The sequence below is a fragment of the Dendropsophus ebraccatus genome, chromosome 4 (assembly GCF_027789765.1).
Source record: "Dendropsophus ebraccatus isolate aDenEbr1 chromosome 4, aDenEbr1.pat, whole genome shotgun sequence".
Taxonomy (NCBI): Eukaryota; Metazoa; Chordata; class Amphibia; order Anura; family Hylidae; genus Dendropsophus; species Dendropsophus ebraccatus.
Genome location: NC_091457.1, coordinates 84,821,760 through 84,834,211, shown reverse-complemented (window position 1 = coordinate 84,834,211; position 12,452 = coordinate 84,821,760). Strand labels below are relative to the sequence as shown.

The 12,452-nt window shown below is 43.6% G+C and overlaps 1 protein-coding gene across 5 annotated transcripts in view; it reads right to left on the bottom strand.

Annotated features, from left to right (window-relative positions):
* CEP89 (centrosomal protein 89) overlaps positions 1-12,452 on the bottom strand; it is a 108,972-nt gene that overhangs the window by 93,400 nt on the left and 3,120 nt on the right. For all 5 annotated transcript variants that reach the window (XM_069966181.1, XM_069966180.1, XM_069966182.1 and 2 more), the window contains exons 2-3: positions 4,912-5,018; positions 4,110-4,268 (exon numbers count right to left, since the gene is read on the bottom strand). In XM_069966181.1, the coding sequence (XP_069822282.1) occupies positions 4,110-4,268; positions 4,912-5,018 (266 nt within the window). The remainder of the gene's footprint in view (positions 1-4,109; positions 4,269-4,911; positions 5,019-12,452) is intronic.

Here is a 12,452-nt window from a genome sequence, read left to right as displayed (position 1 = left end):
TGAGGAAAAAAATACCACAGCCCACCTGTCCCTTGAAATTTGTTCACGAAACAGGCAAAAAAGTAGTAGACACGAGCCTGGTATCAATTACTGACTCTAACAATACGATAACTTTACATGTATACATAGAAACACGAAACATAGGGAGGGGAGAAGGGGAGGGCAAGCAAAAGAGAAAAAAAAAGGGGGGGAGGGGGGAAAGGTAGGAGAGAAAAAGAGCTCTTTGGGGTTTTAACCAATATGACAGCAGGAACTTTGACTCATCTAAACCATGTAAACGGGATGCACTGGAAAGGGCAGTCCACCCCGGGGTTATCACCGAAGGCATATCAATGTACCAGAGCAGTGAAGTTATCAGATTCCACAAACAGTATCCAAGGTGTCCAGATTTTCAGAAATTTATCCGATCGGTCATGTGCCTCGGCCACCAGCTCTTCGAACCTTTGGATGTTTTTAAGCTCCCTGTACCTTTCAAGCAAAGTAGGAGTATGCTCTGTCTTCCAGTGGCACGGTATCACCGCACGCGCTGCTCCCAACAGGTGCCTCAGCATGCCCTTCTTCTGTGCCGCCAGGGATCCAGGCAACAAGGATAGCAATACAATCTGAGGTGTGTTTGCCAGTTTCTTTCCTGAATAGGCCTCATAAACCTTCAGGACGCCTTCCCAAAATGGCTTCAATTATTCACATCCCCACCAAATGTGTAGAATGGTGCCCACCAAATGTGTAGAATGGTGCCCTCCTCAGTTCCACATCTCCAACACCTATCAGAAATCTCAGGGTAGATGCGGTGAAGCAGAGTGGGGCATCGATACCACCTAGACAGGATTTTGTAGCTCTTCTCTTTTGAGTAGGAGTCCAGGGACAAGCCATGAGAGAAAGTACAGATTGAACCATCTCCCACTGCGGCGGAGGACTTTAGACATGCTTCAGGCGTACCACTGAAGATTCCTTTCTTGGTTTGGACGCATGAACGTGCTGAAAATGGATGTCCTGCCATGCTTCTTGTACGTCTTTCAAACAATAGCTGTCCCTGCTTCCTACTTTAAGCACTTACAACGCGCATTCTCTAAGTACGCGTGGGGAACTGGAGGGCGAGGATCCGTGCTCAAGTCCTTACTCAGCCAAAGTCAAAGGGGGGGACAGGTCTGCCCGACCTGAAACTCTATCGTGAAGCAGCAGCACTGACACGGATCATTGACTGGACACGGGGGGGGGGGGGGGGGGCATAGCGATAAACGGTGGGTGGAGGTGGAGACGCTATTGACAAATACCGACCTACGAATTGCACCATGGCTCCTCAGAGAGGATAGAGAGTCTATAACTAAATGGGCGGATCTGACTAAACACACGCTTAGCATATGGGATAAATAGGTGACACGCTTTACCATCTCACATAGACCGGGCCCTATGACGCCACTATTTTCCAATCCTGCCTTTGAGCCGGGCCTTACCCAACAAACGTTCCTGATATGGAACAGTCTAGACAATCCCAGACTTTACCACTTGGGCATAACTACTGCAATCCCTCCACTACATTCCTTGCAAGAGCAGAGCCCAGATCGAGTCCTGTTGTGGTTCACCTATAATCAATTTTGCTCTTTCATACGTGCTTCTCGGATGGGATCCACCTCGAGACCTGACCTTACGGAATTTGACCACTGGGTCTTGTCTGACGAGAGGAGTACAGGGACATTGTCACAAATGTATTCACTGCTCATGTCATTGAGCAATACCACTCGAGCTCCCTTTCTCAGTGCCTGGGAAAGGGACCTGGCAGTCACGTTCTCGCCCGAAGATGAACTCAAAATCTGTCCTGTTTCATTTGTTTTACCCGTTAATCAGAATTTATTTCTTATGGGAAAATTTGCTTTGGTTTAACCCTTTCAGGACCAAGGCAAATTTTATGAATATGACCTGTGTCACTTTATTCATCAATAACTTGGGAACGCTTTTACCAATCCTTCTGATTCCAAGATTGTTTTTTTGTTACATATTCTACTTTATGTTAGTGGTAAATTTGATTTGATAGCTGTAGAATTTGTTTGTGAAAAATGTAAAAAAAGCGCATTCTCTACATTTGAAAGTCTCTGCCAATAAGGAAAATAGTAATACTACATTCGTTATTTATTAATTCATATCTATAACATGTCTACTTTATTTTAAAAGCATTTGGTGAACATGATTTTACTTATTTGGGATGTTAGAGGCCATAAATGTTTAGTAGCAATTTTCAAAATGTTCGTGAAAATTCCAAACTCAGAAATTCTTTAGGCACCAGTTCAGTTTTGGAGTATATTTTAGAGGCCTGTATACTAAAACCCCCCATAATTCAACCCATTTTGAAATCTTCACTCTTTCAAGTATTTAAATTTACATTCATTCATTTATTTAACCCTTTCTGCATTTCACAGGAATAACTGCAAAGTAAGAGTGAAAAGTTAAAATTTGCATTTTCTTTCCAGAGATTCCAATGTAATCCTATGTGTTTTTTACAAAACCAATTACCGTTACTGATCCAACAAAGCCAGCAATTGCCGATGCTGGACCCTCTTTGGGGGTCCAGTGGCAGTTACACTAAACTGTCAGCTATCAGCTGAAAGTTTAGTTGCAGCTTCCGGTCACTGTTTGTCTAAACAGTGAGCATCTGAAGCAGGTCAGTACATTTACTGACTTTTGCTTGAAAGGGTTAAAAGAGGATTTTTTTTGAACCGCAGCCCGTTTCCATGTACGTCGCCGTTCTATCCACGGGTACCAGGCCGGGGCTGAAGCACTGGATACGGGCCGTCCCGCCCCCCAGTGGGAGGGAACCCCCGCCCCTCTATGATGCAGCTCCATTGATTCTAAAGGAGCAGCGTTATAGAGGGGAGGGAATTCCCTCCCACTGGGGGCGGCCGCGGTTCAAAAAACGGACTGTGGCACCGGCTTCCCCGTGACGGCGCCGTTCTATCTGTGGGTCATATTAAAGAGGATGTACCAGATCGTACATCCTCTTTAAGAGTTATATGGATTACAAGGGCGATCCCGGAACAAATTAAGTTCGTAATCCAAGGCACCATTATATTCAGAATTGTAAATAATTTAAAAGTAATAAGTAATTATTCCTTTTCCCTCTTTGCCACACTTCAGCTTGTTTAGCCTTTAAAACAGCTTTACCCACTGGGAGGACGACATCTTGAGATGAGGGCTGAGACCAAACGTCAGGGTGCTATGCCATCCTGTAAGGCTCTCCCTGCCTTCACATAATTTGTTTCATCCCCCTATCTGCAGGTCTGAACCTTGTATACAGTTTACAGATATATGTATTTTGCTTGTATATAGTGTGTAGTGATAGCTCTTGACTTTGGTAGCTATATTGGTACTTATTTAACCTCTACCTTTGCTATGCCACTCAGGTAATAATTCAATATTATTTACTGTAACCCCATACTAGCTAGTTTTATGTCATATATAATAAAGCAAAGATGTTGTTCTGGTGATGTCACCTCCTTCTCCTACTATATTGTAAAGCTCTTCTTTCATACTTTCTCTCTCTCTCATATATATATATATATATATATATATATATATATTTTTTTTTTTTATTTTTTTTTTTCTAATCTGATATTTATTACATTCTTCATAATTAAAACACAACTTCGATGTGTATAAAAGGTAAGCAATATAACAAACCGATATTCTTCTACAATGGTAGGAGACCCAAATGTACACAGATGAGATCAAAATCAATTCAGCAAAGGAACAGAATAAATCGGTTTTACCTTAATTATTTACAAACAAACAGCCATAATTATTGTGTAGATTAGCAGGTAGGCGTTTCCACTGTCAATACTCGTCAATTGGTGAAAATGGCGGCATATAGAATAAATTTTAATGAAAGGGGAGTTATGCAATTGGCTGTATTTCAACAAGCATAACGTCTTAGATGTTACTCAGCAGTGACTTGTGCATTGTGTGGGTTTTTTGTGAAGGCAGTGGCCAGATGAAATATAATGCACTATACCTACATGGATTTTTTTGTGAAAACAAACACACACACACACACACACACACACATACATTTGGTCTACCAGTGGCGGTAGAGGTAAGACAAAAAGGCAAAGCCAACTTACTCTACTCCTAGATCTCTGGCTGTAGCATAGGGCTCAATATGATCTGTTTCTTCAACGTAAGTACTATCATTCTCAGAAAGGGATCTCTGGCGTGGTTGGGGTATAGCAACAGTTCGACCAGTTAAAGAAGTCATCAAAATGGCAGCAGCAAGAGCAGACCTACAGAGCAAAGGAACAAGAAAACTGGTTTGAATAAGTTCTACTTTACAGGTAACCAAAACAGCATACATATAAAAATGCTGCCTTCACTTACTTACTTTATATTGCAGTTAGTTTATGCTAGAAGCCTTAATAATTTGCAATGAGTACTAAATATTATAGCTCCACCATTATAGTCTAGTACAAGACAGAGGACAGCCAGCATAAACCTTGTGAATAATAGGTCCTGATGCAGCGTGCACTAAAAACTGCAGGTTCGGACTGCTCTGTGTGAATAGGATTACATAAAATTCCATTTAGTATTGCAGAATTTTTCACTATTACTGCAAATGGCTGCAGCAGAGTAAATCACAGTACAAAAGTGTGTATGAAAAATAAAGACTGGCACAGTTTTCCCGTACTCTAGTCCGCCACTCTGGTGGAGATGTAGCTTATAATCAATATACATTTGCCCTAAAATTAAAAAGCAACCATTTCATATTTCATACTGGAATCTTGTGTGACAACCAATGAGGATGCCATTACAGTCCCTATAGAAGAAGCCCTCTGTCCTGATCACAATCCTGATGCATTCAGACACAGACATGGCTATATGTACTGAGAAGGTTGCACATAAGCAAAACACAAAAACAATGGCACCTACCTCGGTCTCTCCGGAGAAGGGTTAGGGCTACGTGGGGGAGGGGTGCGAGGGACAGCAGATCTGGGAGCTACGGTAGCCGCAGGAATAAGGCCATGGGCTATGTGTTTCTAAGCAGGTATAAAACAAGCAAAAAATGGCAAAGTTACATTAGATATACAGAGAATTGTATTTATTAGGTATATAAGCAAAGCAAACATGAACTTACATCATATTGTATGTTCTATATCCTGTTATATGATAGAATGAGTCATGTAACATACAAAAAAACAGAAGGTGCAACAGCAACCCACAGGTGCAAGGGCTTACCGTATATACTCCTCCCAGCGTACACACAATAAACACCTGCTTTGTAGATATTAAAAAGTGCGGATCTTAGCAAACTATTTGATGAAACAGAGTGTACCATGTCGCCAAATTAATGAGCGCTGTAACATGTCAGGATACATTGAGACGTAGAATATCATGGAAAGTCGGCATGTGTGGGAACAGGGACAAAACGTATACTAAGAACAATGTGACCCGTCAGGATATATGGTAAGAGACATTTTAGGATTAAAGATGCAAGTCAGGTTGGGGAGAAGAGGTGCAAATGACTGACGGACCTCATATGGCTTGAGGGGCTGGCTGCGCTCATTCTTAAATACAGAGATCACCATTATTTCAAGTTTAACTCTTCATGATACCCCTGCTATCACCGATAACACTCTCTTTTTCTCAGTCTCAGCTTATGTCACTGTTAATATTCTTTAACTGGAACAGTCAACAAGGAGGAACAAGAAGTAGAGACGGCACTGCCATATAAAGAGCAACTATCAATGTGGAGACTCGCTATCTTCCCCTGGTGGTGGTGTGTCTATGGCTAAGCCTGTAAGAAGTGGAGGCAGTACTGAAGTACTGGAGTGTCCTGATGTCTGGAGTGTGCCTCTTATTGTGCATTTGCCATTCACTGTACTTCTCCTGGTTGCAATAGAGAAGAATGGTTGGTCATCTTATTGTCCTTTTACACAGAACGATTGATCGTTCGCTTTTGCACGATAACGGTCAAATTCGAACGATAATCGTACGTGTAAACGCAGCAAACGATCAAAAAAAATCGTTCATTTTGATCTTTCAACATGTTCTCAAATCATCGTTGATCGTTCGCAAAAAATTCGCAGATCGTTCCGTGTAAACATTCTTTCAGCGATTATACCTATGTGTTACATAGGCTTAAACGATCGCATAGCTAATTTTCCGTACGATGTATCGTTCCGTCTAAACGCTGATCGTTATAAAAAAAACATTGTTCATTCAAAATCGTTAACCGTGCGAATTATCGCTCCGTGTAAAAGTAACATTACTCTATGTCCACTAAATTGGTGGATTAGGTCTATTCAGCTTATATTCCCCCAATTGTCACATAACTTGTAACATTGTATTGCCCCTCAAAAGTTATAAATATACACTTATTACGGGAAATGCACATAAAGTGGGAGATTTATCAAAGGGTGTAAAATTTAGACTGGTGCAAACTGCCCACAGCAACCAATCACAGCTCAGCTTACCTTTCAGCACTGCCTAAAGCTGAGCTGTGATTGGTTGCTGTGGGCAGTTTGCACCAGTCTAAATTTTACACACTTTAACCCCTTAAGGTCAAAGCCTATTTTCGTTTTTGCGCTTTTGCTTATTCCATTTTAAGTTTAAAAGTCCATAGCGCTTGCATTTTTTCACCTAGATACGTATATGTATATACGTATTTTTTGCGAAACCAATTGTACTTTGCAATGACAGGCATTGTTTTTCCATAACATATGCTGCGAAACCGGAAAAAAAATCATTTGCGCTGTCAAATTGAAAAAAAAAAACAAATTTTTTTTATTTCGGGGAGTTTTGCATTCACGCCGTTCGTCCTATGGTAAAACTGACTTGTTATGCATGTTCCTCAAGTCGTTACGATTACTATGATATATAACATGTATAACTTATATTGTATCTGATGGCCTGTAAAAAATTCAAACCATTGTTAACAAATATACGTTCCTTAAAATCGCTCCATTCCCAGGCTTATAGCGCTTTTATCCTTTGGTCTATGGGGCTGTGTCAGGTGTCATTTTTTGCGCCATGATGCGTTCTTTCTATCGGTACCTTGATCGCGCATATACGACATTTTGATCGTTTTTTATTACATTTTTTCTGGATTTGATGCGACCAAAAATGCGCAATTTTGCACTTTGGAATTTTTTGCGCAGACGCCGTTTACCGTGCGAGATCAGGAACGTGATTAATTAATAGTGCGGGCGATAACGCGCGCGGTGATACTAAATATAGCCGGGATCAGCATCATTCCGACGCTGAGGCCCGGCACGGGCAGAAGAACGGATCTCCCCCCCGCGATCGCATCGCGGGGGGGAAATCCGAGCCACTAGAAACCAGGGATAGTGTGTACAAAGCCTCTAAGTGCAGCTGTCAGGTTTGACAGCTGCACTTAGAGGCTTAATTAGCCGGCGCGGCAACGGGACCCGCACCGGCTAAGAGAGGCACTGCCCGGCTGCACGTGTCAGCCGGGATCAGCGCCATTCAGAGCGGGGTCCCGGCGGGACCCCGCTCTGAACACCCCGAGCGGCACCATGACGTATCAGATACGTCATGGGTCGCTAAGGGGTTAATAAATCTCCCCCAAAGTGTTTTTTCCCTGCACTTACTACTGCATCAAGGCTTCAGTTCCTGGATAAAATGGTGATGTCACGACCCGACTCCCAGAGCTGTGCGGGCTGTGGCTGCTGGAGAGGATGATGGCAGGGGGATGCTCAGTGTCCCTCCAGTGCCCTGTGTCCCTCAATGTCCCCCTGCCACCATCCTCTCCAGCAGCCCAATAAATCACATGATACCAGAAGTTGCAGGAACTGCTGCTTTACTTTTCAATGTAAACGATACAAAAAATTCTTTCCATATATTCTCCACAGGTGCATTGTTCAGACAATACGTTCCAGTCATAAGATGGCACAGTCTCTCTTAATCGCTCAGCCAAGCTTCTCACGGGACATCCAGCCGGAGGTGATCAGCATCAGCCAACGCTGCTGGTCTGCGATGTTTCGAGAACCAAATCTCTTTGTCAAGCATTCGGTTCTCATAACGTCGCAGACCAGCAGCGTTGGCTGACGCTGATCACCTTCGGCTGGATGTCCCGTGAGAATCTCGGCTGGGCGATTAAGAGAGACTGTGCTGCCTTATGACTGGAACGTATTGTCTGAACAATGCACCTGTGGAGAATATATGGAAAGAATTTTTTTGTATCGTTTACATTGAAAAGTAAAGCAGCAGTTTATGGAACTTCTGGTATCATGTGATTTATTGGACTGTATTAGGGATTAACAAGCTCCCTTTATACCAGAGTGAGGATCGGCATGGGGCAGTTTTTCTATATGCTCCTCCCCAGCAGCCACAGCCCACACAGCTCTGGGAGTTGGGGCGTGACACAGGCCGGAACAAAGGGTAGGCAGAGGTAGGCGATGGCCTAGGGTGCCATCTCCTGCTGAATTACAGGGGGCACAATTTTTTCTTTAAAAAAATCTTTTCAGGCCACTCCCGCCAAACACTGCCCCTCCAAGCTCAAATACCTCTGTGACAAACCCCCCACCCCCAAAGGACAATGTATCCTCCAAAATCTCCCCACCAGACCTCACCCACGGAAGAATCTCTTCCCCACTCTGCCCCGCAGCTGCTGAAGGCTCCAGCCCCGGGGCATGCACCTCCTCTCCTCCTCTGTTCTGCTTGGCTCCGGAGCTGAAGCAGGAGAGGGAAGAAGTGCAGGGACAACTGTAGTGACACATGCCACAACCCCATCCCCCCTCCCAACAGAGACAGATGAGGAGTATGATCCTCCATTCAGAGACAGTGTCATCCATCGACTGCTACTGCTTTGTGGGTGAGTATATGTATGTATCTGTGTGTGTGTGTGTGTGTGTGTGTGCTAATGGAGTGTGTGAGTGTGTGTGTGTTAGTGGAATGTGTGGCTGAGGTAGAACTACACCTGATCAGCATGATCCTGTGTGGCTATAATAGATATACAACTCCCAGCATGACCCTGTGTGGCTGAGGTAGAACTACAACTCCCAGCATGATCCTGTGTGGCTGTGGTAATGCTACAGTTCACAGCATGCTCCTGTGTGGCTGTGGTAGAACAACAGCTCACAGCATGCTCCCGTGTGGCTGTTGTAGAACTACAGCTCCCATCATAATCCTTTGTGGCTTTTGTAGAATAACAACTCCCTCAGCATGATCCTGTGGCTGTGGTAATACTACAACTCCCAGTATGATCCTATGTGGCTGTGGTAGAACAACAACTCCCAGCATGATCCTGTGTGGCTGAGCTAGAACTACAACTCCCAGCATGCTCCTGGGTGGCTGTGGTAGAACTACAGCTCCCAGCATGATCCTGTGTGGCTGTGGTAGAACTAAAACTCCACCATCCTAAGTGTAAAAAGTTTGAGGACCCCTGCTATACACTATGTGGGGGCAGCCAGGAGGCTATACTCTATGTGGGGGCTACACTATGTGGGTGTGTGTGGAGACTATACACTATGTGAGGGCAGCTAAGAGGCTATACACTGTGTGTGTGTGTGTGGGGGGGGGGGGGGGGGGCACCATTTGCCTTCTCTGCCTAGGGCACCAAAACTCCTTGTCCTGGCCCTGTCGTGACATCATCATTCCATCCAGGAAGTGAAGCCTTGATGCAGTAGTAAGTGCAGGGAAAAAAGCACTTTATAAGCATTTCCCATAATAATTGTATATTGGTTATTTGTTTAACTTTAGGGGGGCAATACAATACTTTGATTAAAAAAAATTACCGGACTTCTCCTTTAAATATACACCAGAAAAAAATATAATTCAAAATTTGTGTCTGACAGAGGTCTACACTGCTCCCTAAAGTTTCAATATTAATTGGTTCCAGGATGACCACTACATGTTGAGACTAAAACTCTCTAAAAACAAATAAAAAAAATAGTTATTGGTTTTAAAGCTTCCAAAATATCCTCACAAAATGAGACGAGAAGATTTAAAGAATAAGCAAATACCTAATATTTTCTAAGAAGCGGAGCATTTTTAAGGGTCCTGTACAGATCACACAGGGTCCAAAAAAAATAAAATAAAGCCGCCCTCACCTGGTGCCTAGAGGAGCAAATCATCCTGGCCCAGGTAAAGAGCAGTACAGGACACGTAGTATCACACTGTACTGTAGAGCAGTGATTTTCAACCAGTGTGCCGTGGCACACTAGTGTGCCGCGACACATGGTCGGGTGTGCCGCGGGGAAAGTTCCCCAAACTATGGCGCCCCTGTGAAACAGGAGAAAACAATGGGGGAGAGAAACCTGACGAGGCTGAAGTTGGTTTCTTATTCGGCCAGTTTCTTATTCGGGGCTGAAGTTGGTTTCTTATTCGGCAGTTTCTTATTCAGAGGATTTTTCTTTTTCCTGTTTTAGCTATTATGCTTACAGAAAATGTATAATATTCATACCCTACCGTAAGTGAGGGGCCCTGAGAGGACTGGTGATAAAAATGGCAAAAAAGACCCCACGGTTGGCATAAAAATGGGCATGAAAGTAAAACCACAAAATTATTATTTAAAAATAAAAATGAGTTTGGGCCACTGATCTCACACTGATAATACACAGAGAGGGATCCCCCGCATCACACCCAAGAGAGTCCAGCCTGGGCCAAAGTGGTTCTGGGTATAAAAACTGGCATCAAAGTGGGCACATAGCCATTTTTCATGATTTGAATAAGTAACAGCTATTTTCAAAGGGTTAAATGAGTTTGGGCCACTGATCTCACACTACGTACACACAGAGAGGGATGCCCCGCATCACATCCAAGAGAGTCCAGCCTGGCCCAAAGTGGTTCTTGGTATAAAAACTGGCATCAAAGTGGGCAGATTGGCATTTTTTCCTAATTTGAATAAGTAACAGCTGTTTTCAAAGGGTTAAATGAGTTTGGGCCACTGATCTCACACTACGTACACACAGATAGGCATGTCCCGCATCACATCCAAGAGAGTCCAGCCTGGCCCAAAGTGGTTCTGGGTATAAAAACTGGCATCAAAGTGGGCACATAGGCATTTTTCATGATTTGAATAAGTAACAGGTATTTTCAAAGGGTTAAATGAGTTTGGGCCACTGATCCCACACTGATAATACACAAAGAGGGATGCCCCGCATCACATCCAAGAGAGTCCAGCCTGGCCCAAAGTGGTTCTGGGTATAAAAACTGGCATCAAAGTGGGCAGATTGGCATTTTTTCCTAATTTGAATAAGTAACAGGTGTTTTCAAAGGGTTAAATGAGTTTGGGCCACTGATCTCACACTGATAATACACAGAGAGGGATCCCCCGCATCACACTGATAATACACAGAGAGGGATCCCCCGCATCACACTGATAATACACAGAGAGGGATGCCCTGTGGGTCCTTACCAGACTTTGGAGCAAATGCCAAACTTTACTGAAACGGTAATGAGGATTAAGGTAAAACACCCCTTTTATCCATGGTGTTTTTGGTGCAATAGGGAGCTATCAGCAGTTTAGATTAATCTAACTGGCTGACAGTTCCCCTTTAATAATGGTCATTATTTGCCCTTATTTTTACTTTGTTTAAACATAGCCTAAAGGGGTATTCCTGGAAAAATTGAAAAAAAAAGAACTAAAATTAACCCTTAACTAAAGAACTTATATATTCCTTGTTGGCTTTACTCGGAGATTGCTGGTCCAGTCACATGATGCAACCTTACAGTGATGTCCTACTTCCTTTCATCTTCTTGGGTATGGTGACGTCAGCACTTGGGGGCAAAGCCATCTCTCGTACCCAGAATGGCCTTCCTACACGTGCGCAGTGCGATCATTAGTATTGCAGCATGTATCTGCTAATCCCACTGGGTACAGGGACATCAATGCTCCCGTAATCAGGTTCTGCTGGCTACAAGGGCGGTCTTACTGGCTACAAAGGGGTCCTATATGGCTACAAGGGGACCCTGACATTGCAGGCAACACATAGGACAAATATATTTCAATGGCCCTGTTCACACATCTGTACAAGTGTTCAGGTCCACGTCCCACGCTACAAAAAAATAAAGGATAGATTATAGTGCGGACTTGGATTTGCGGCACGAATCATTGTCTTCTACATAGTGCTCCGTAAACTGCGTAGCACTGTTACTGCACATTCATAGTGCGGTCCACCATCACAGGTCCGTATTCACTGGCTGAACTATGGATGTGTGAATGAGGCCTAACATAGCCTAAAGCAGACCTGTCAGCAGAAAACATTGCTGCAGGTATTGTTATTATAGAAATGTATTCAGGGTTAGCCGAGAAATGTTTAATAAGACGAGATGGGACAGCTAATTCTGGGATCCTGTTATGCTGACAAATGCCTCCTGAGTACTTTAGCCCTGTTTGCTTAAAGGGGTAGTGCGGCGCTAAAGATTGATTCACAAAATACCCAGAACCACTTTGGGCCAGGCTGGACTCTGTTGGATGTAATGCGGGGCATCCCTCTCTGTGTATTATC